Source organism: Hyperolius riggenbachi, chromosome 6 (assembly GCF_040937935.1).
Source record: "Hyperolius riggenbachi isolate aHypRig1 chromosome 6, aHypRig1.pri, whole genome shotgun sequence".
In the NCBI taxonomy this organism is placed as follows: Eukaryota; Metazoa; Chordata; class Amphibia; order Anura; family Hyperoliidae; genus Hyperolius; species Hyperolius riggenbachi.
In genome coordinates this window covers 307253297-307278914 of record NC_090651.1, presented here as the reverse complement: position 1 = coordinate 307278914, position 25618 = coordinate 307253297, and the positions used below count along the sequence as shown (strand labels likewise).

At 44.3% G+C, this 25618-nt stretch overlaps 1 protein-coding gene across 2 annotated transcripts in view; it reads left to right on the top strand.

Annotated features, from left to right (window-relative positions):
• Positions 1 to 8631: 8631 nt before the first annotated feature.
• The window catches only part of LOC137521676 (branched-chain-amino-acid aminotransferase, cytosolic-like), a 29833-nt gene continuing 12846 nt past the window's right edge, over positions 8632 to 25618 (top strand). Inside the window, exons 1-6 of one of the 2 annotated variants that reach the window (XM_068241278.1) lie at positions 8632 to 8709; positions 11214 to 11414; positions 15974 to 16084; positions 18313 to 18432; positions 18525 to 18688; positions 22424 to 22566. In XM_068241278.1, coding sequence (XP_068097379.1) covers positions 11304 to 11414; positions 15974 to 16084; positions 18313 to 18432; positions 18525 to 18688; positions 22424 to 22566 — 649 coding nt within the window. In that variant the 5' untranslated portion in view covers positions 8632 to 8709; positions 11214 to 11303. Of the gene's footprint in view, positions 8710 to 11213; positions 11415 to 15973; positions 16085 to 18312; positions 18433 to 18524; positions 18689 to 22423; positions 22567 to 25618 lie in introns of those variants that run through there. The other variant, XR_011022176.1, reaches the window with a different exon arrangement.

The following is a 25618-nucleotide window of genomic DNA, read 5'->3' as shown; positions in this document are numbered from 1 at the left end:
CCCACACAGACAGGGGAAGAATATAATAATTTGTAATCTAAGAAATAAAGTTCTTGTACCCATTGAATCCATCCCAAGCACCAATAGGAGTGTATGTATTGGCCTCAATTCTGGTAGGGTTTTCAAACAAATTACCTTATGAGGTAAATTACCATACATGGTAATGACATTTAGCAATTCTGGTAGGTTTTAGGCCTCTTTCACACTAAGGTGTTGCGTTGTAGGGGACGTTAAGGGCGCATAACGTGCCGCTAACGTAACGCATGGTGGTGTTGAAGTTGGACGTCGGATTGAGCCGCTTTCTGAGGCTCTTGTTGCTATCCTGGGAAGTCCGGATCTTTTCAATGATTTGGATGATTTGAATTGGATCATTGAAAAGATCCGGATTTTTGAACCGAATCTTTGAATCATTTTACTAGGGAAGCAGGAAGCAGGGGTGCAGCAGAGTGAGCGGTGCAGGAGAATGAGGGCACATTGAGGGTGCTAATGGGGAAGGGAGAGATGCAGCAGGAAGATTGTGCTTGTGCACAGAAGCTGCAGTTCCTGTTTCTTCCAGACATCCACTGTGAACCGAATCCTTCATTGTGATCCGGATGATTCGACTCACAAAAAAGATCCGGATCAAAGATCCAAATTGTTCATGATCTGGACAACACTAGAGTGCAGTGAATATTACTTAGCCATGTGACTAGGAACAATAGTGGACTCTCCCCTTACTGAGCATGTGCAAACAGTCTAACGCAGCTAAAACCACCTATAACGCACAGCATGCTGCACTTCCTTTGAACGTCCAGCGTTACACTGTAACGCAACGTGGGCACTGTGAACAGCCCATTGATTTTTCATTACTGTGAGTTGGGCTGCGTTAGAGGCTGCTGTAACGTGCGCCTGTAACGTCCCACTGTGAAAGCAGCCTCAGTCATGTTCTAACTAATGCTGTAAATGATGAGGTCATTCGTGAGGTAATTTGCATTAATTTTACCGAAAATCGCTAATCTCATGGAAATTGGGGGGCATGTTAGCACATAATTTACCGATCAGTTTAAGGTCTTAAACCCACTACAGTGATTTTCTGAGCATTTGGGGAGCGATTCAAACCGCTAGCGATTTCCCTAAACTCTCAGCTGATAATGGATGGGCCAAGTGCCACTGGAGCGATTGTGATTGCCAAATCGCAAAACGCAGGACATGCAGCATTTGTCGTGTTTAGCATTAGCGTTTCTGCAATGCAAAGTATATAAACGCTGGCATAATCGCTCATCAAAACCTGCACAGAGCAATTTTGCTAGCGTTTTCAAGTTACTGCACACTGTAACAAAATGAAAATTGATTGAAAGGACCAATCAGAATTAAAACCGCTAATCGCTACACAACCGCTGGCAAATGAAATACACTTTTTAAAATCGCTACTGAAAGCTCTCATGAAATCACTTGTAAACCGCTCATACAAAGCACTAGCGATTGCGATTAGTGACAGCGTTTTGTAGTGGTTTCCAGACCTAAGACCTGCCTGTCAAAGTCAATTTGTATGCATTTTGCAGTTCTTAGTGGAGTTCTTATTCAGGCTGTGTAATAGAGAATAGTAGACATAAAACTCCAAATATTTACTATTTTTTTTTGGGGGGGGGGGGGGGGGGGAGGGGGTTCTGTAGGTTGTTACATAATCAAATACACCTTTCCCCCCCCCCCCTCCCTCCCTCAAACATCTTCCAAAGACTATCCTAAGTTATGGAAGACCATTAAAGACTACTATTATTATTATTTTACCACATGCTCACCGCTTTATCGCACGTTATGCATTTACCACACGTTTTACCGCATGTTCGGAATTGCAGAAACATTTTTCAGAATTGCTATAAAAAAAGAGAAAAATACCTGATGAGGTATTTTACCTACAAAAAAAATATTTACCTCCCATATTTTCCAGAAGGCCAATGTGTTGAGATCCTATGAATAGGCATGAGCTCTGGCCTTCGGATCTCAAATGAAAGTTGTAAGCGATGGCATGGGGCTGATGGGGGGCAAGTAACTTAGAGCTCGTTTCCACTATAGCGAATCCGCATGCGGGCACTGCATGCGGATTCGCATAGTCAATGTAAGTGGATGGGGCTGTTTCCACTTGTGCGGCAGAAATCTGCACGGCAGAGCCGTCAGATTTCTCGTGCGGGAGGAATGCGCGCGAATCGCCGCTAATGCATTTAATAGGGAAATCGCATGCCGCTTTGTCATGCGGATTTCCCCGCAATTTCGCGTGCGATTTCACATAGTTTGCTATGGAGCTTTACTCAGGCAGTGACATGGTTAAATTCGCCTAGCTCCTTGCCATGCGAAATCGCATGCGAAATCACGGCTAAATCCGCATGTGGAAACGCAGCCGCATGCGATTTCTTCTGCAGTGGAATCCAGGCGATTCCGCACCGCAACAGTGGAAACGAGCCCTAACTCTTGTCACTGCTTATAGCACATGTGCTCCACATCGCATTCCATGTCTCTCCAATTCTACCACCTTCCGAGTTTGATGGAGGCATTGGAGAGATGGAACATGTTGTGAAGCACATCGGCTGTAGGTGGCGACAAGGGTAAGTTACCTATTGCGGCCTGCAACTTTTATCCTGAATTTGGAAAACCGAATCGGAGATCTGTAGAGCTCATGACTACCTATGGACTATACATTGAAGAGTTTGTTTTTTGCACTGTAGGCTGCAGCACAAGCTTATTGTTTTGCGTTGTTGGGCTTTGGACCTCATTAAACATTTCTGTCTACCTATTGTAGTCACATCATTCCAACATTTACCAGTAGGTGCCAGTGTTACTATTCAAAGGACACCTGAACTGAGACTGACATATTTATTCCCTTTATCACGATACCAGTTGCCTGGCTGTCCTGCTAATCCTCTGCCTCTAATACTTTTATGGACCCTGAACAAGCATGCAGATCACGTGTCTGACTGGATTAGCGGCATGCTTGTTTCAGGTGTTTGATTCAGAACCACTGCAGCCTGAGTGAGCAGCAGGGCTGCCATGCAACTAGTATTGTTTAAGTGGAAATAAATATGGCAGCCTCAATATGCCTCTCACTAAAGGTGTCCTCTAGCTATCATACACAGTTTTTAATATTGAGATTGTTCCACTTAGGCTCAGTTTACATTGAGCCAGATCACAAATGGCTCATTTGGAGCAGACAGCAGTGACCACTCTCAGGGTAGGAACACACTGGGCAGAAACAATAGCATTGCGGAAAACTCATAGTGCAAGTCAATAGCCTGCATGAAAAAACGCATATGTTTGCATTCTGCAAACGCTGGTCTTACTGTATGTTTTCCAAAACGCACATAATGAAAGTCAATGGGGACGCAGAGGTATTGCGTTTTTAGTGTGTGTTTTTTATGCGTTTAAGTGTGATGATGTATTTCCACTTCCTGTTGACTTCCTAGTGGTTACATAAAGTGCATGGAAAAAAACATACAAAACTCTTATGCGATCTATATATGCAAACCACAAACTCATTAAAATGCACGCAAAACGCCAGAAAAACGCATCTGCGGAACAAAAATGCAGAGAAAACTCACCAAACGCATGCGCAGCAAAACGCTACCTTTCCTGCACTGCCTAGTGTGTTCCTATTTTGTATTTTGGCTCTAGTTCGAGTTCATGGCAGATGTGTTTCCACCACAGCCTTCTGTGAGAAATGTATCTGCTGTTTGGTAAAAGGATAAATCGTGCAGGTCGGATTTCTGTGCTGCGGTTGTAGGCCAGACCAATTGCATGACTGATGCCTAGGCATTGGGACAGGAACTGAACAGAAATCATCCCTGTGATCACAGACCACAATAAAAACCTGTCAGCTGTTCAAACCCTTCCCTACACCAGCTTACCAGGTAAATATTTCCCTCCATTTCCTGCCAATATCACCAACTGTGTCAGATGACAATAATAAACTGATAAAAGATTTAACTGTTCCCTAATTTATACAACATTGAAGGTGTTTTGTTTGTTGTTTTGGCAAAAGTTCAATGATATCTCAACTGCATTACTTCTTATTAGGCAATACTTCTTATTAGGCAATATCTAATTGTGGATATTTTTAAATCCATTAGTACCATCTGTATCACCTAAGGAACTGTAATTCCCAGCATGCCTTGCCCTCTCTTCGGGGATCCAGTTTACAATGCCTGCCTTATGGCATAAGTAACAAAGTTCTATACACAGTTATGTAATTGGTACTCACCCTTTACATTCACTTGCTGCCTGTGAGATGTTTATTGGATTTGCCCTCTTTTATTTGCTGTGTCTGTTGGGGTTATTGTTCACTGTGGTTCTGCATTCACACTGTCATCTTAAAATTCCATGTGACGTGGCTCAGGTCTATTTGGTGGGTATGACTCCTGTATCTAGACAAGAATGTTTATCTGTCAACTATTAGGGTCCAGAGTCCACCGTCCTGACTCGACTACCACAACAGGTTGCCAGCTGATTGGCTAAGTACTGGGACGCTCCCCCAATCGCCCACCTTGAAGGAGGGGACTGGGTGTCAGGGCTTGCTTCTCACGCCACTAATTTTGCTGAGCAGTGCATAAATGCAAATCAGCTACTTGCCTTTTGTACCCAGCCTGGCAGTGGGACATTACCTCAGAGCGCTGCCAGAATGATAATTAATGCATTGCTGTTAATCCTTTTGTGGAAAACCAGGACAAATCCCCTCCGCTAGCATTTAAATTGGCAGCAGCAGTGAAAGGAAATTTTTGTTAGGCCCACTTTTTCTAAGCTGTGCAGGCTAAACTATATAAATCATTTGGTGTATTAGAGTTTCTTCTTATGTATATTTCTAAGTGTGGAACCTTTTTTTTTTCTTAAAGTAAACCTGAATTGAGATTGATATGAAGGCTGCCATATGTATTTACTTATAAGCAATACCAGTTGCCTGCTGATCCTCTGCTTCTAATACTTTTAGCCATAGACCCTGAACAAGCATACAGCAGATCGGGTGTTTCTGACAATGTCAGAACTGACAATATTAGCTTCATGCTTGTTTCTGGTGTAATTCGGCTACTGCTGCAGCCAAATAGATCAACAGGGCTGCAAGGCAGCTGATGTTGCTTAAAGGGAACCTTAACTGACAAGGATATGGAGGTTTCCTTTTAAACAATACCAGTTGCTTGACAGTCCTGCTGATCTCTTTGACAGCAGTAGTGGCTGAATCACACACCTGAAACAAGCATGCAGCTAATCCAGTCTGACTTCAGTCAGAGCACCTGATCTGCATGCTTGTTCAGGGGCTGTGGCTAAAAGTATTAGAGGCACAGGATCAGCAGGAGAGTCAGGCAACTGGCATTTTAAAAGGAAAAAAATCCATATCCTTCTCAGTTTAGGTTCCCTTTAAAGAGGAACTGTCACGAAAATCTTAACATTTAAAACCCATACAAAAAAAGTACCTTTCTTCCTGAGTAAAATGAGCCATAAATTCTCTCCTATGTTGCTGGCATTTACAGTAAGTAGTAGAAATCTGACATTACCGGCAGGTTTTGGGCTAGTCCATCTCTCCATAGGGGATTCTCAGCATGGCCTTTATTCTTTATAAAGGCACTCCCTGAAAAAGATTTATACAAATATGCTGGCCAGCCTCCCTGCTTGCTGTACACTTTTTTGGCAGTTTGACGGAGCAACTGCAATTCACTAAGTACTTTTGAAAATAAAGAAAACCTTGAGAAACCCCCATGAAGAGATGGGCTAGTCCAAAACCTGTCGGTTCTGTCAGATTTGTACTACCTACTATGACAGCAACATAGGAGAAGTAATTTATGGCTCATTTTACTCTGGAAGAAACATACTTCTTAATTGTATATGTTTACATATATTTTACATTTTAAGATTTTAAAGAGACACTTAAAGGAAAGGTTCAGGGTAACGTGGAAAAAAATAAAAATCCATATCCACTTACCCGGGGCTTCCTCCAGCCCGTGGCAGGCAGGAGGTGCCCTCGCCGCCGCTCCAGAGGCTTCCGGTCGTTTTCGGTGGCCGACCCGACCTGGCCAGGCCGGCTGCCAGGTCGGGCTCTTCTGCGCTCCACGGACGGGCTCTTCTGCGTCCCACGCGGGCGCGCTGACGTCATCGGACGTGGATATGGATTTTTATTTTATTCCAGGTAACCCTGAACCTTTCCTTTAAGCCTAAAAAAAGAAAATCAGTTTTACTCACCTGGTGCTTCTACCAGCCCCCTGCAGCTGTCTCGTGCCCTCGCAGTCACTCCTGGATCCTCCTATCCCCCGCGGCAAGCTACTTTCCTTCCGCCAACAGGCCCAGCCACGTGTAGCCTTCTATGCGTTCCCGTCCGCAATAGCATCCTGCGCAGGGCACTATTGCGGATGGGAACGCCTAGAAGGAGACGTGTGGCCAGGCCTGCGCAGGGGCAGTAAGCCTGTCGACCGAAAATGAAAGTAGCTGGCGGACGGGGGACAGTAGGGTTCCGATTGTGACTGCGAGGGCATGGGACGGCTGCAGGGAGTTGGTAGAAGCCCCAGGTGAGTAAAACTGTGTTGTTTGTTTGTTTGTTTTTTTCCTAGGCTTAACTACTTTTGCCTCCTGGACGTAATAGCTACGTCCAGGAGGCCATGTGCGCGCGCTCCCGTGGCCGATCGCGCGCGTGCTTGCGAGCTCCCGGCCACGTTAACCAGGCAATCAGTGAATCGGGCTAGGGTGCCCGATCACTGATTCCTCTCCCCCACAGAAAAAGTGACAGCTTCTCTCGGAAGCTTCGCTTTTTCTGACACTTACGTCTCCCTACGTCCCTCTAAGCCAGAGGTCGGGAACCTATGGCTCGCGAGCCATATATGGCTCTTTTCATGCCCGCATATGGCTCTCTGGCTCGCTAAAAGAGGTGTGACAGAGCGGCCAGAGAGTCTGTGTTTACTTTTGAAATATGCGCCGCCGCCCCCTCCTCCATGCCGGGTCTTTATATTTACGTGTGCCTCCTTCATCGGCACCGCCTCCCGCGCCAGAATTCCGCCTTTTCTGCCCGATCTCCTCCGAGATGGATGCGCTGATGCACGTTTGCGGCTTGCTAAAAACCTCAAACCGCCGGTGTGCACCAGCCCATAGAGATACATTAGCCACGCAGATTTTCAAGCGGATCCGCCCAGTGTGCACTGGGCCTAACACTTAGCGCCGATTAGTGAATCAAGCCCTTTGAGATTTTCTGGCAGATTTACTGTCAGATCGATTATTTCCAACATGTCTGATCTGATCTGATTTCTGATCGATTTCCGATTGAAGTGAACAGAAAACGGTTGGAAATTGATCAGAAATCAGATTGGGCATGTTGGAAATAAACGATCTGACAGTGCATCTGCCAGACAATGTGGTAGTGTGTACCTGGCATAAAGGTAACCCGAGTTGAGAGGGATATGGAGGCTGAAATATTTTTTCCTTTTTAAATAATGCATATTGCCTGGCTATTCTGCTGATCCTGTGTCTCTAATGCTGGGAACACACGTTCGATAGATGCATTCGATTGATAAATTCTGTCATGTCCGATATTCCACTCCGATCATTTTACCGCTAGATTTCTCATAGAAGTAAATGGAAAAAAGATTTTAAAAAAAAACAGTGAAAGATAAGAGAATCGAGTGGAAAAACAATCGAGCGGAGAATCGACTGGAAAAAAAAACCGTTTTGTGTTCCCAGCATAATATTTTAAGCCATTGACCCCAAACAAGCAAGCAGATCAGACGTCTGACAAACCAGATGAGATTAGCTGCATGCTTGTTTCAGACACTACTGACCAGAAGGATCAGCAACACTGCCAGACAAGTGCATTATTTTAAGGCTACTTTCACACCAAGACATTGCGTTTTAAGGGACGTTATGGTCGCATAACGTGCCCCTAACGCAACGCCTGGTGGTGTTGAAGCATTACGTCAGTGAGCCGCATTATGCAGCTCTTTGTGCGCTCCGTGTGTCTCTGTGTGTCTCCTTGGCGCTGATTGGCTGGCGGGACAACGTGATGCGGAGTGTTCCACTCCGCATCACGTGGTCCCGCCAGCCAATCAGCGCACAAAGCGGCTGCACGTCAGCAATGCAGTAAATATTAATTAGCCATGTGGCTAATTACTGCGCATGGGCAACCAGTCTAACGCGGCGAACGCACAGCATGCTGCACTTTCTCAGAACATCCCATTTAGTTTTCACTAACGTGTGCCTGTAACGTCCCACTGTGAAAGCAGCCTAAAAGAAAAGGAAATATGGCAGCTTCTAGAAGTCTCACACCTCCGGGTTCCTTATAAGCTTTTTGCGTAGCTGATCTGAGAGAGCCTATACAGCTTGATAAAGGAATCCACTTCTGAAACCGCGTCTGTCGCTGGTTATGGCTACCTCCTGGCTTTTGTGCATTAAAGCACTTGAAGTACAATTTACGTGGTGCTGCTGATCACTTGCTTCAGTGTCCTTGCAAATGACGTGCTCTGAAAAATGGCTGTGTGTAGATCAGGAATTATCTTGTGTACTAAAATCTACAAAAAAGTTTGTTACAAAGCTTGTAACTCGTGCACCAAGCCTTTAGTATGAGCCAGCTCTGCAAAAAACACCTGCTTGTATGATTCTGATAAGCACTTTCATTTTCCAATGTTTTTCTTCTAGAATTTCGGCAGGAAGCTTGTATCTGCACAGCGCAGCTGGTCCATCATCACATGGAGAGCGGCAAGCACAACTTTTAAGGTGAGGAACTTTCCCATGCTAAAATGCAGCTCTGCACGGCAAATACAATGACACAGGCTGGGCTAAGGTGGGAGCATAATACAGGGAGTCCCTGAGATGCAAACAACCCGCCGATCCTGTCACACTTTGTTGCACACCACCTTCCTGCACTATCCGAGCTTAGTGTGTAAATGCAGAGTATAGCGCAGCAAAAGCTGTGCTCTCACTCTGAGTGAGTCCAGTGCTGTGCTTCCGTCTGTCTGCTCACCACTCGCCCTAGTGCCCAGAATCTCTTACTACATGTAATGTGATTACATGCTACATGAGGAGAGCGAGCACTAGAGAGAGCAGGAGACAGACAGGATGGGTGCACAGCACTGGACTCCAGAGGAGAGGTTAGAGCACAGCTTCTGCTGTGCTATACTCTGCCTTTACACACTGGACTGGGGGAGAGCAGAAGGGGGTGCGGGAACAGATAGAGAGACAAGGAGACGGAGAGAAGCAAAAAGGGAGCAGAAGGAGGCAGAGTGGGACAGAGGGATGCACGCAGTGCCGGATCATCCACAAGGCAACTTAAGCATGTGCCTAGGGCATGGAGAGGATCTAGGGGCCCACTTTATGCAAACCCCCAACAAATCTTGCCAAAAAAAAGCTAGGTAGCCATCAAGAGTGAGCTCAAATTTGTTGCTTGCCTAGGGCTCCATTTAAGTTGAATTCATCTCTGAACGCACAGGGGGCAGAGGTGGCACAGGGAGATAGAAAGAGGCACAAAGGGAGACAGAAGGGGCCGGGAGGGACACACGTGGGGGGGGCAAGGGTGGCACAGAAGGACTGAAGGTGGCACAAGCAGACAGGAGGTACAAACAAACTGTAGGGGCGGGGCTTCATCTTAGGGGCAGGGCTTAGTTCAGTGTGCGGAGCTTAATCAGGGGCATGGTGCCCCTCAGGACAAATTGCAGTCCAGACAGTGGCCTGTAATGCCTATGCCTAAAAACGTCCCTGAAAAAATGTGAGCGCAAAGTGACAAGCGCGTGCTCTGCTCACACGTATGAACTCTTCCCCCAAAGTTCATAAAGCTGAGCAAAAAACATCCCAACAACATACAAATGTCCACTGACCCAAGGAGGGAATTACTCAGCCAATCAAAGCCTGTAGACAAGACAAATAACATTTACGGTATATCGCGCTTTTATCCTGGTGGACTCAAAGTGCCAGAGCTGCAGCCACAAGGACATGCTCTATAGGCAGTAGCAGTGTTGGGGAGTCTTGCTCAAGGTCTCTTACTGAATAAGTTCTGGCTACAAGCAAACTAGTAACTTTGACAGACCCGATTTTCCGAATCGGTGGAAATTTGCATACTAGTACAGTGTGTTGGAAGACTATCACTGCTGTATCTGTGTTTTGTTTTCCCCTAGTCCCTATTTTTTTTTTCTGAGGGGGCGAGAGATTTTGTCGTGCAGACATGGGGTTTACAATATGGGGGCTCAAAAGTCAGGACATACTTTTGAAGGTCACTAGAAAACTGTAGCAATTTTCACAAATCGGGTGCGCTGGAAGATGTTTATTAAATAAAGTGCATGTGACGCCACCCACTATTGGCCACACCTACTTTCTAATGACCCTGCTATGACTTCGCCCCACCCAGGTAATTGGGCTACATTAATGTATTCTTGTATTCCCTGTAACAGCAGGAATGCAACACAATGAATCAGGAAAGCTGCACTGCTTGTGAAACATAGTCAATGAAAATTATGGTGCACTACAACTGTTAATGCTTGCATTTTGTGCGTTACCATGCCACAAGCATTTATACGAAATTACGATTGACGTAATTATGTGAAATTTCACGTTTATGCGGAATTTGGTAATTACGATCATTTTCGTAACAAAACTGAATTTTGTTTTTAACGCATACATTTGGCCGTTTCCGATATTGTGTTCCAGTCCAGAGCCTCCTGATACATTTAAAGTGACAGCACGTGCAGGGACCTTTGCATTATCAGATATTGCAAGACCCAAAACCAATTGTCTCAGCATGCATGACCGCTAAGCTCACCTTGACAAAGCGCACATGTCCTAGAAGTGGCTGCAGGTAGAGCCTTCTGATACATTTAAAGTGACAGTACGTGCAGGGGCCTTTGCATTATCACTAATTGCAATCAGTAATTGCAATCAATGAGTGACTTTCCTGAGTTTAGTAATTACTTAAATTTGCATAAGTGCTATTAAAAAACAAAATTACGTCCATTTTCGTAATTAAAATAACTTTGTTTCTATAGAAAACGCTAAATTGCGTGACAGAATTTACGCTTACGGAATTCTGAATTGCGGTATGAATGACAATTATGAAATAATACAATTGTGTGGTAGCTGCAAAATTTGCGTCCGTAATTACGGAAACATGAAAATACGCAAACTTTGGCTCCACACCATACTCTCAGCCACTGTAAGGGCCTGTAAGGCAGTAGTGTTTATCTTGCTGGTAATCCGGCCTGCTTGCTCATTCTTATTGTGCTTCCTTTCAGGCGTCTGACCTGCAGGTAGAGCTGAACAAGAGCCCCAAGAAGAAGCCTGATGTATCCAACTTGGTATTTGGGAAGACCTTCACAGACCACATGCTGACAATAGAATGGACTAATGAGAAGGGCTGGGGGAAGCCGCACATTAAGCCATTCCAGAACCTTTCCTTGCACCCAGCCTCATCTGCACTGCACTACTCTGTAGAGGTGAGTGTTAAGCTCAACACACACCATACAATCTTGGTTGTACAGATTTACCAAATCTATGTAGTATAAGGGCCAACAGATTGGAAATACCTAGTATGATTGATTGGATAAGCTCTTATACTACATGAAAGTGGTAAGATTGAACAACCAAGATTGTATGATGTGTGTTGAGCCTTAGTGATGTCCGGTTGATGAGTGATTGGTTCAATTAAGCCGGTTCTTTCCTGTGAGTCGAATGATCCGACTCATCACACTGAACCGAATCAGTTCAGTGGATGATTCCGGAACTGCAGCTGCACTGGGTCCTTTTCCAATTTTGATGTGCGTTTTTTGTGCGTTTGCATTTTTCTGATTGGCAAGTGTTTTGATTTTTGAAAATAAATACTAGTGGTTAAATCCATACAAAAAGCTAAGCGTTTTTCATGCGTTCCTATACTTTACATTGAAACGCAAAATGCATCATAATCGCACAGACACGTGTTTGCGTTTTTTTTAATCGTAATGCAGCAGTGGAAAAGGCCACCCAGGATTATTATTTTAAACCGGCTGCACTTAAGGCACCGTTCACACCGCACGCTTTGCCGTCTGGATATCGGCAACGTGTGCAGGAGGCAGATACGCACGACATCAGAAAGTGCATAGACTGCAATGATGTTCACACTGCATGCGTTCCAGACCAGTGCGGTCCGCAAACGCATGCTGACCCATTCACTTTCAGTGAATGGGATCAGCCACGCAACGCATAGAAACGCAGATGGCGTGCGTTTGTACACTTTGCGCTCAGAATGCACGGCCATCCCTGTTTGATGATGTCAACGTGGCTAAGAATCAGCAAACGCATGCGTTATGCATTTGATGGCAAAAACGCAGCTAGTGGAAAAGGGCACACACACACACACACACACACACACACACACACACACACACACACACACACACACACACACACACACACACACACACACACACACACACACACACACACACACACACACACACACACACACACACACACACACACACACACCTGAAGAAGGAGCCAGGTGGAGGAATAATAGATGTCTGGGCCAATTAACAGGGGAGGGGAGTGACTAGCAGCTAGTTACTGCTAGCCACACACTCCCCAGTGACATGAATCAAATGAGTTGGTTCATGATCCGGTTCTTTTTAATGAATTGAGTCGAATGAAAGGATGCATTGAAAAGAGCCGGACTTCCCATCACTAGTGAGTGTAACTACGCAACACAGGCCTGTACCGATAATTCCTGAGCCTACAATTCCTTACTAAAGTATAAATGCATCCATGAAGTATCTACATGTATTCCTAGTCATTAAAGCAAACCTGTTGTGGGGAGGGTGAATAAAAGATGCTTGCCTCAGTAGAATACAAAAGTTTGCTTTCTTAAAACAGAAAGAATTTGCGATAATTCAGGTTGGAGTGAGCTTGGGATGTCTCCCAGGGCATCACTGCTGAATATATGCAAATTAACCATTGTTGCCCTTAGAAGCTAAACACATCTCCAGAACCGCTGGAATGCAATGATGTGTCAGCTTGTTAATTTGTACAGAGCCATACTAATCCAACATGCATACAGACTGTTTCGGATTGTTTGATCCTCATCAGTGTATGGCATGGATTAATTTGGCTCTATGGAGTAGGGTTTGTAACACCGAGAGGTACAGACTAACCAGCAAGCTCATGGTAACCCAGAACTCATTGGAGTGTGTGAGGGGCTACAATGGTCCTAAAAGCCCCCTTACTAAAATGCTATGAATACAAAAGTTTGCTTTCTTAAAACAGAATTTGCTATAATTCAGGTTGGAGTGAGCTTGAGATGTCTCCCAGTGCAACACTGCTGAATATATGCAAATTAACCATTGTTGGCCTTAGAAGCTAAACACACACCTCCAGAACCGCTGGTTAATTTGCATATATTCAGCAGTGATGCACTGGGAGACATCTCGGAGCTCACTCCAACCTGAATTATAGCAAATTCTTTCTGTTTTAAGAAAGCAAACTTTTGTATTCATAGCATTTTAGTAAAGGGGCTTTTAGGACCATTGTAGCCCCTCACACACACCAATGACTTCTGGTTCACCATGAGCTTGCTGGTTAGTCTTGCCTCAGTAGTATGAATCCTCTGGATGGTCCTGAGGCTTCCCAGATCCTTGTTAAAGGATACCAGAGCTGAACACAGTTGGAGAAATGGGGGGAAGGGGGAACAGGCATGTAAGGTAAGCTGTCCTGATGCCCATCACTTCCTTCGTTTTCCTCCATATTTTTTTTTTATTTTTTATTTTTTGCTACTTAACTGGTCCCCTGGCAACCTCTTTGTGATCTGGCATTGGTGCACTGGCATGGCTGTGCCCGTCCTACATAGTTTGGCCTGGAGTGCACTTTGCATGACCTAGTTGTGATGTTATGCGCAGTGCGTTCCCGGCCACAGGCGCGCAATGTAGTACGCACAGCCATGCCAGCGCACTAATGCCCGGCCTGGAAGAGGCTGCCAGAGGGGCATTTAGGTAGCAAAGGAGGGGGACGGAGGAGAACTGGGGGAGTGGTGGGCATCAGGACAGTGTCCCATACATGCCTGGACCCCCCGTTCTAAAGGTACATGTATGAACTGCTTTTTGTTTTACTACTGTCTTGTATTCTGTTCATGCCTGTGTGGAATACAGTAGTGTGAAGCAGACTTGAACTCTTGCACGGTACACAATGAAAAGTCTTTATTTCACATATAGTTGCTGAAGAAATTCACTTCTCTGTGTTCTGCAGGAGAGCTCTGCCTATGCAGCTTTCTATGTAGTAAATACTGAGGCTTAACCCCTTCAGTGCTCCCTGCAAAAGTGAAACCAGTTAGGATTTCCATAAAGTGTAATAGAATTTTTTTTTTCATTAAGGTTATCATGCAGTGACTAATCTTTTAGAGCAGAGAGAAAGTTCTGAGTTAAAGTTCCAAAACCTCTAACACACTAATTTCAGGAAAAGGCATTGAGCCAATAAGAGCCAGTAACTGCCAATCAAATAGATGCGTCTTGTTGAAAAATCAGCAGCTAAAGGCCCATACACACATCAGACTATAGTCTTTGGAAAATGAAAGATCACAGACCAATCTTACCACCCTTCATGTAGTATGAGAGCCATACCTACACAGTCTTTTCTATGGAGCTGAACTCCACATCAGAAAAAAATCTTTGCAAGATGCTGCACACAAACATGCCGTACACACTCAAAAGATCAGTAGCTGCAAAAGATCTGTTCCTGCCAAAAATCCATTCCTGCAAATTGCAATGATAGTCTATGAGATCTGCAGATCATCATACACACATGATTTAACTGACATTCATCTGCAGATCAGATCCACCAGGATGGATTTTCAGATCTGCTGATGATTGCTTGATCTGCAGATTAATGTCAGTTAAATCATGTGTGTATGATGATCTGCAGACATAGACTATCATTGCAATTTGCAGGAATGGATTTTTGGCAGGAACAGATCTTTTGCAGATACTGATCTTTTGTGTCTGTACAGCATCTGTGTGTGCAGCATCTTGCAAAGATTTTTTTCTGATGGGGAGTTCAGCTCCATAGAAAAGACTGTGAAGGTATGGCTCTCATACTACATGAAGGGTGGTAAGATTGGTCTGTGATCTTTCAGTTTCCAAAGACTATAGTCTGATGTGTGTATGCACCTTAGGCCTGGTGCACACCAGAGGAGTTTTTCTGAGCGTTTAGAGTTTTTAAATCTGCTGCTAATGTTATCCTATGTGTCTGTGCACACTGGAGCAATGAGGTTTTGTAAAAAAAAAAACCATAGCATTACTTTGGGAAGAGCTTTTGAAACCTCTAGCGTTTGGGCGCTAGAGGTTTCAAAAGCTCTTCCCAATGTAATGCTATGTTTTTTTTTTTTTTTTTACAAAACCTCATTGCTCCAGTGTGCACAGACACATAGGATAACATTAGCAGCAGATTTAAAAACTCTAAACGCTCAGAAAAACTCCTCTGGTGTGCACCAGGCCCTAGAGCAGGGGCCTAAAACTCACGGCCCTCGGTACAATATTTTGTGGCCCTCGCCGGCAAAAGCTTCCTTATAGTTCATTTCAGTGCTCCCAAGTAATCCGCCGCATCCTTGCCACTAAACGAGGGCTGCAGAGCCCCCAAATCGCCCGGGGGGCAATCCGCCGGCATTTCCTGGAAGGGGCAGAGCTTTCAGCTCTGCCCCTCCTGACGTCAATTGCCGCCTCTTCCCGCCCCTCTCTGCCGCCTCTTCCCGCCCCTCTCTGTGAAGGAAGAGTGAGAGGGGCGGGCAGAGGCGGCGATGCGCCGCGATTGTGAAATTCCTTATGCGGCCCAGCCTCATCCTGACTTTGCCTCCTGCGGCCCCCCAGGTAAATTGAGTTTGAGGCCCCTGCCCTAGACACTCTGGAAGGCCAAATTTAATTTTCACACTGAGATTTGCATGTTAGAACAATGTTTTGCTCCTCATTAGAGCATCAGATGTCTACACCGACCAATGTGATGATGGAAATTCTGATAGATTTCTGTGCTGGTCTTGCAGCTGTTTGAAGGCATGAAAGCTTACAGAGGAGAAGACAATAAGGTCCGTCTTTTCCGACCAACAATGAACATGGAGCGAATGCATCGGACAGCCCTAAGGGCGAGCTTGCCTGTAAGTTATAGCTTCATTGACAACAGCCTCTTACCTTCTGAACAGATTCCTGTAAATGATTGAAAGTTGTTAGAAATGGTTTCTTATTACAAGCAGGGGAGGGAAATAAGTGCATGCGTCTTTTATTAAAACCGCAGGCAGGTTGTGAGATGGCTTCAGGGTGCCCATACATTTACTAGATCTTTTTTTTTCCCATCGATACCTGGCCGATTTCAATCCTAATGATTGAATCTTACAGATATCCATGCATCAACATGGACAATCAGTCAATCATCTGGATTGATCTCCATTCAAAATTGGTTGAATGTATTGATCGGGCATGCTGGGAAATCTCTGTCACAAGGGCTCTTATCAGGTGCACAGCGGTAACGGTGCTTGACTTCATGATGTTCGGCTGACCCCTGGCCAGTCTCCTCCTAAGTACCACACACACACACACGCACACACACACACACGCACACACACGCACACGCACGCACACACACACACACACACACACACTTGGCCAGTCTCCTCCCAAGTATGACACACACACACACACTCTTGGCCAGTCTCCTCCCAAGTACGACACACACACACACACACACACACACACACAAACCCTTGGCCAGTCTCCTCCCAAGTACAACACACACACACACAAAAACCCCTGGCCAGTCTCCTCCCAAGTATGACACACACACACACACCCTTGGCCAGTCTCCTCCCAAGTACGACACACGCATGCACGCACACACACACACACAAAAACCCTTGGCCAGTCTCCTCCCAAGTATGACACACACACACACACACACACACACAAAAACCCTTGGCCAGTCTCCTCCCAAGTATGACACACACACACACACACACACACACACACACACACACACACACACACACCCTTGGCCAGTCTCCTCCCAAGTACGACACACACACACACACAAAAACCCTTAGCCAGTCTCCTCCCAAGTATGACACACACACACACCCTTGGCCAGTCTCCTCCCAAGTACGACACACACACACACACACACACACACACACACACACACACACACACACACACACCCTTGGCCAGTCTCCTCCCAAGTACCACACACACACACACACACACACACACACACACACACACACACACACACACACACATTTATATACATATATGCCTGTAGCACTTGACACCACCGCATGTACTGACGTCACTATATATGCCGTGGTGTCGCATGCAACAGGCGGTCAGGATGGCAAAAGGATGCCGGTTGGTAGGGAAGCTGTGGCTCTAGGACGACTTAATGCTGAAATCTATTATCTGCATCCTGTGGACAGGTAATAGATCCCTCTGATCAGGTTTAATCAGAGAGAGGCCTACTGTCTATAGTGGTTGATCGGGGGGGATTGAGAGTTATATTTCTACCTCAAATGCTTTGTTACACACTGAACAGTGAGGCATTGCAGTACTGCAGTGGGGGGAGGTGGGCTGGATCCAGTGGCGGCGCCAGGGGGGTGCTTTGGGGTGCTCAAGCACCCCCTAAATTTGTCCAAGCACCCCCAAAGAGCCCCCTGGTGTGAACTGACTTCAGGCTTTGCGCGCCGCAGGTTGTATCCCCACCCATTTTTTTGCCGGTCTTCAGCTCCCCCGGAAATTGGTCTTGTACAAGGGACAGAGGTGACACAGAGGGGGACACTGGAGGCACAGAGGTGGTACAGAGGACAGAGATGGCACAGTGTTGTGACTTAAAGTGGACCCAAATTAAAAATACAAGATTTCAGAAATAAAATCTATTTTCTAAATTATAATTACAAATAGCATCCTTTTTTCAGCTGCATGATGACAAATATAAAATATTTTACATTTATTGAAGGAACCCCTCCCCTCCTTTCATGTTGCCGGGACAGAATCCGGCAAACTGGTAGATTAGGTGGTGTCCAGCAAAGGAGGAATTGCTAATGGCTGCCCCCTATATAACTCTAGTTATGAAAAGAAAAGGGTGAAAAGCACGCACTGAAATGCTCATAGGCTTAAAGGAATGTTTATTTATCTTTGTATGTGTCAGTGGTGCAACTAAATATTTTGAATTAAAAAAAATGTTTGGTTTGGTTCCGCTTTAACAGATTCAGGTTTAGAACAAACCTATGTCCCTATCTTGTTCGGGGACTACCTGTATATTGCAGAATGTACAGATGTTCAATGCATAACTTGTGTATTGCAAATCACTTATTCCCACACCCATCTTTGTTTTTAGTCCTTTGACAAGGCAGAGCTTCTAGAGTGCATGAGAAGACTCATTGATGTTGACAGAGAATGGGTTCCTCAATCTAACACTGCCAGCCTGTACATTCGACCAACATTCATTGGCACAGAGGTACGTGTGAGCAGATCTGGGTCAGGTTCAGCTTTGATGCCATTCCCTGGAGTAAACTTTCTAATGACAATTTCCATCCTGTCTCTCTGCAGCCGTCTCTGGGAGTCACGAAATCCAATCATGCTTTATTATACATCATTATTGGGCCAGTGGGGCCATACTTTCCCAGTGGAGGATTTAATCCAGTCTCTCTACTAGCTGACCCAAAATACGTGCGTGCCTGGGTTGGAGGTGTAGGGAACTACAAGCTCGGCGGGTAAGTTCTTACATCTTATACTACACGACATAAATAACTTAAAAAGCGCTTAGCTAGATAACCTATTTATACCATGGAGAATATGGGGACCAACAAAGCAAAATGGTAGCAATCTCCCAAATGACATCCCGCTACCCTGACTACCTGAATCCTGAAGGCAAACTGCCTTAATGTGGACACAGTGCGCTCATTAGTAAACAGTGATGTGTTTTTATATGTATATGTGTATGTATGTATATGTATGTATGTATACACACACACACACACACACACACACACACACACACACACACACACACACACACACACACACACACACACACACACACACACACACACGTGAAAAACTATTTGCCCCCTTCCTGATTTCTTATTCTTTTGCATGTTTGTCACACTGAAATGTTTCTGCTCATCAAAAACCGTTAACTATTAGTCAAAGATAACATAATTGAACACAAAATGCAGTTTTAAATGATGGTTTTTATTATTTAGTGAGAAAAAAAACTCAAAATCTACATGGCCCTGTGTGAAAAAGTGATTGCCCCCCTTGTTAAAAAATAACTTAACTGTGGTTTATCACACCTGTGTTTAATTTCTGTAGTCACCCCCAGGCCTGATTACTGCCACACCTGTTTCAATTTAGGAAATCACTTAAATAGGAGCTATCTGACAAAGAGAAGTAGACCAAAAGCACCTCAAAAGCTGGACATCATGCCAAGATCCAAAGAAATTCAGGAACAAATGAGAACAAAAGTACTGTAATTGAGATCTATGAGTCTGGTAAAGGTTATAAAGCCATTTCTAAAGCTTTGGGACTTTAGCGAACCACAGTGAGAGCCATTATCTACAAATGGTAAAAACATGGAACAGTGATGAACCTTCCTGGGAGTGACCAGCCGACCAAAATTACCCCAAGAGCGCAGAGAAAACTCATCCGAGAGGCCACAAAAGATCCCAGGACAACATCTAAAGAACTGCAGGCCTCACTTGCCTCAATTAAGGTCAGTGTTCACGACTCCACCATAAGAAAGAGACTGGGCAAAAACAGCCTGCATGGCAGATATCCAAGGCGCAAACCACTTTTAAGCAAAAAGAACATTAAGGCTCATCTCAATTTTGCTAAAAAACATCTCCATGATTGCCAAGACTTTTGGGAAAATACCTTGTGGACCGACGATACAAAAGTTGAACTCTTTGGAAGGTGTGTGTCCCGTTACATCTGGCGTAGAAGTAACACAGCATTTCAGCAAAAGAACATCATACCAACAGTAAAATATGGTGGTGGTAGTGTGATGGTCTGGGGTTGTTTTGCTGCTTCAGGACCTGGGTGGCTTGCTGTGATAGATGGAACCATGAATTTTACTGTCTACCAAAAAATCCTGAAGGAGAATGTCTGGCCATCTGTTCGTCAACTCAAGCTGAAGCGATCTTGGGTGCTGCAGCAGGACAATGACCCAAAACACACCAGCAAATCTACCTCTGAATGGCTGAAGAAAAACAAAATGAAGACTTTGGAGTGGCCTAGTCAAAGTTCTGACCTGAATCCTATTGAGATGTTGTGGCATGACCTTGAAAAGGTGGTTCAGAAAACCCTCAAATAAAGCTGAATTACAACAATTCTGCAAAGATGAGTGGGTCAAAATTCCTCCAGAGCACTGTAAAAGACTTGTTGCAAGTTATCACAAACGCTTGATTGCAGTTATTGCTGCTAAGGGTGGCCCAACCAGTTATTAGGTTCAGGGGGCAATTTCTTTTTCACACAGGGCCATGTAGGTTTTGAGGTTTTTTTTCTCACTAAATAATAAAAACCATCATTTAAAACTGCATTTTGTGTTCAATTATGATATCTTTGACTAATAGTTAACGGTTTTTGATGAGCAGAAACATTTAAGTGTGACAAACATGCAAAAGAATAAGAAATCAGGAAGGGGGCAAATAATTATTCACACCACTGTATATAGTTCCAACATATTGCACCATGCTGTTACAGAGTGTAATAAACCACATTCACTTTGGTCCTTGCCCCTAAGGACTGGTTCAAACGGACTTCTGCGTGGCGTCGCGTTTGGGGCATTGCACCGGCTGCGCGGTCAGGCTTTCAGTAGCCTTCGCGTCACGTTACGATGCAGTCGTGTTTTTTCTTTCCCTAGGGGGACATTAGCCGTCGCGGTTGGCCGCCCCCTGGAAGCAACATGTCGCTTCCGGGGGGCAGCTTGAACGCTAGCGAAAATCGGGACCCGAACGCCGCGATTGTGTAAACGCACGCAAAAGCTCGGTGTAAACTCTCCCATTCACTTGAATGGGAGCGTTTACCGCGACGTTCCGAACGCTTGTGGTAAACTCTCCACAAGCGTCCGTCTGAACCAGCCCTAATGGGTGCTGGACACTCTCCGGGGAGTTGGGTCAAACTGCCAGTCTGCTCACTCAACAGTCGTGTGACCACTGGATTTTTAAGCTGGACTGTGGTGAGAATAGGTATTTTTCTCATTTTACTAGAATCCAGTAGAGTCTCAATAATATTCAGCTTTATGAGAGTAAGGAGGAACTCCCATGATGCATTGCTTCTGCTTAGTTGGTGAATATGCAAATAATTCCTTTATGTACTAACCCTACTTGCAGACAGCTGTTTCAGGCTGAACAGGCCTTCATGTTGTTGACTGCCTTGGTGAGAATGAATTGTACAGAGTACCTAATGAATTTGTGAACCAAAACCACTAGGATTTTGTAAGATACAAAAGGGGACCTTAGGCCCATTACAATAACGGGCGCTAGGCCTTGGCAGCTACACCTCTCACAACCGAACACGGTGATTCCAGCGCTGGAGATTTGAGCGCAGCCAGTGCCACCATAGGCCGTAATAGGAATGACAGCTATAGCAGCTCACAGGGAGTAACTTCGGCGCCATCAGAAGACGGAGCTGAAGTTACTTTTAAAACATCCATGGTGGCCTGGAGGGGGAATAGTATTTTACACGGCTGGGAACTTGTGCAGCAGCAGGATCTTTCCTGTATTCCCTTCTTCTGGCTGTGAAAGAACAAGTATCAGAGACACAGAATGAAATGTGGTGCACAGAGGTGACAAGAGTGAGTTAACACCACCTTAGACTGTTCTTGGCTGAGATGGCAGGACTTGGCCACCTCTGCTGAGAAAATAGTGTGTGTCCAGTAATCCCTACTCTCCCTCAGTGCCTCGAACCGGTGGAGGCTAGCGTGTCCAGTGGTCCCTAACCTCCCTCAGTGCCCCGACCATTGATCTGCCTGGCGGATCGAATCATGACCAAGAACTGGTAGGCTCCTTGTTCTCCCCACTCTTTCCAACCACTCTTCCCCCTTGCCTAGCATCTAAGAAGCTGGTGTTCAAGTCCCGATATCTCTGAGGGGACATTCTTCGTGTTTACAAGGCTTAAGACTGTTATGGTTGACAGTTTCCCATACAAATATGCTTCTTTGCTGACAGCATGTGCACTGAGTAATGCCTATATTTTGCCTGTGTCTTTTTAAATGTGCCGATATACATAAAGTACATTATAGTCCATTATTGATCAGGGCCGCAGGACTATAAAGAATCCCCATGAAAAACCTGGTAAAGCTGGGATTCACTTTCAGACTAATAGTAATGTAAATGTACTTTTTTTTTTTTTTTTATTTGAGCACTTCTGAAGGCTTCTTCTTCTTCTTCTTCTTATTATTATTATTATTATTATTATTATTATAATTATGTTTAATATCTACACAGGAACTACGGTCCAACCATAGCTGTGCAGCATGAAGCAAGCACTTTAGGCTGTCAGCAGGTGTTGTGGCTGTGCGGTGACAACCATGAGGTGACTGAAGCTGGGACAATGAATTTCTTCATGTTCTGGATTAATGAACGTGGAGGTAAGTCCTCGGGGTGTTTGTACAATTCTTCTCTGATCTCCGGAGTCCATACTGGTGACCATATGATGTAGAAAACAGATGAACTACAATGAAACTTGGAAAATTAGAATATCATGCAAAAGTCCATTTGTTTCAGTAATTCAACTTAATAGGGGAAACTAATATATGAAATAGACTCATTATATGCAAAGCGAGATATTTCAAGCCTTTGGTATAATTTTGATGATTATGCCTTACAGCTTATAAGAACTCCAAAATCAAAATCTGAGACCATTAGAATATTGGGTGAAATGTTTAATATTCTAGGCTCAGTGTCGGATTCTAATCAGCTAATTAATCCAAAATACCTGCAGAATTCCTATTTCATATATTAGTTTCACCTTTTAAGTTGAACTACTGAGATAAATGGACTTGTACAATAGTCACATTTTTCGAGTTTCTCCTGTATGGGTTACAACTACATACACGTTATTAGTTGGTCACCCAAAATGATCTCTTTCGTGTTCCTTTTTCATGGCAATTTATCAATGATGAATATACAAATATGCTTGCTTGGCTGCAGACAGCGTGAGCATGTAATAGTGAGGATAAGTTAGAAGATGTTCCTTGCAAAAATAAAAATCTTTTTTCCCTTCTAGGAAAGACTGGATTGGTTAGGTAGTATTCCCACCTGAAGCGGTGGCTGCTTATATGTTAAAGGACAACTGAAGTGAGAGGGGTATGGAGGCTGTGATATTTATTCCTTTTTAAACAATACAAGTTTACTGGCTATCCTGCTGGTCTGGCTTCAGTTGAGTCTGAATCGCACCTTGAAACAGGCATGTGGCAAATCCAGTTAAACCTTTGATCTGCATGCTTGTTCAGGGTCTATGGCTAAAAGTATCAAAGGCAGAGGTTCAACAGGATAGACAGGCAGTCTGCATTGTTTAAAGGGAAATGCATGTCAGCCTCCATGTCCCTCTCACTTCAGGTATATTTAAAGAAAACCTGAACTGAAATTTAAAAGTCAAAATAAGCATACACAAGTCATACTTACCTCATGTGTAGTTTACTCCTTAGTCTCTTTTTTCTCTCCTGCGTCCTGTTTGTCCACTGTGATCAATGGAATTCTCCGTCCTCCATTTTGAAAATGGCCGTTACCCCATAACAGCTTTCTGGTCAGCACACTGTTAAACTGTAATATCACCCACTTGAGCCATACGGAAACATGGACACATCAGTTCTCCTCTCAGATGTAACTGACAGCAACTGATATATTTCAGTTCTCACAAAATATTGTCAGAACTGGAAGGTATCATTGTCCGAAGAAAATGGTGTACTTCTGAGAGGAACTGATGGCAAGGTAACTATGTAATGTTCATTTGAAGTTACCTCATGTGTTTATTTTAAATAATTTTACTCAGTACAGGTTCTCTTTAAGTCAGAAATGCTCACAAACCTACTGTGATTTAGCAATCCCTTCTTCTTTCCTTTACCTAAAAATCCCTCATCACTGCAGCGCATGACCCACACAGCTGTTTTTTTCCCCCTCCTCCTACTGTGTTTAAGATGCGTTGGGGTCTAGAAGGAAGAGGTGTGGCCTAGCTGCCACTAGCCATTCCTTCTAATCAAGACTCTCAAGCTCCCTCCCCTGGAGATGAATAGAGGGGGCTGGCATTGATTCACGCGACAACGCACGCATTGTACAGCATGCAATGTCGAAAAAATATTAACCTTGCTGTCAGTTTTTTTTTTTTTTTTTTTTTTTTCAGGATGCGAATTTTACATTTAGTGGTATTTATTGCTGTGCAAACTTGCTGGAAAAACACACATTCGCACCTATTGGTAACAAGCCGTTAAGGAAACTACATAGAGCACTGTGCATATGGGAATGCTTTTAGGAATGATGCCTTTTTGAAAGGGACTCTGAGCTCCTCTCATGGGTATGCCTTTAAGACTCAGACCGATCGCTGTTCTACACCAAATAGTTTTCGTTCAGTTTAAAAATCGCAACTGCCATCTTGGCTATGTTATAACTTCCGGGTCACCCCTGTCTTCTCTGTTGGAGAAGTGCATCACTGAATGAAGCAGGAAGAGGAAGTGACACGCATGGCCATTGAAAGTGGCTCCTCCAGAGGGGTCAAAGCACGACTTTGTTGGAAGTTGTCTGGCTTAAAGGCATGCCCATGAGAGGTGCTCAGGGTCCCTTTTAAAGCTAATTTATGCATATTGAGGTTTTCAGACCATCACATTTTTTTTTTTTTTTCTTGGACGTTTGAGTCAAGAAGTCATGAATAGCCTTTAGTAAATATTTCCTGATCAACAGCATTTTTTTCATAACTGCCTTAATGGTGGGATTACACCATACAATTTTCTGTTAGATTCTCCTTAGATTTTTGAGTTAGATTTTCTGTTAGAATGCATAATGCATACCATTAGATTATTTTCTGTAGAGACTGGTCATTATCTGCATTGTCTTCTGGTCATCTCCTGCTGAGTAGAACAATGCCTAATTGCTCGGCAGATAGATGGTAAGATAGATACATTTCCAACATGTTGAACTTTGAGAATCTAACAGAAAAATCTAACAGAAAATTGTATGGTGTAATCCCAGCATAAGACTGTGCAGCACTGTACACATAATTCAGATTTACTTTTGTTAGATTTAATCAATTCATTCAAAGTGTGCTCATATTTCCATCATCGTTTTATAGTGCTTTATTAACAAAAAAGGGCAGTGGTGTGACATGGAAGATTGCCAGGGATTGATGGCTGTTTGCATTGTGTTTACTGCTTGATGCCAAGGCTGTTTGTTAAAATATATAGTGTTTCCAGCCTATTTTGCATACCATCACCCACACCAGTTGGAAAGCTCATGTCTGCAGAAATGTGGCCCAAGTACATTTTTTTGGCAATAATAATAATAATAATAATCCGAACATTTGTATAGCGCTTTTCTCCTGTTGGACTCAAAGTGCTCAAGAGCTGCAGCCACTGGGACACGCTCAAGAGGCCACCCTGCAGTGTTAAGGAGTCTTGCCTTGAACTCCCTACTGAATAGGTACTTGACCTA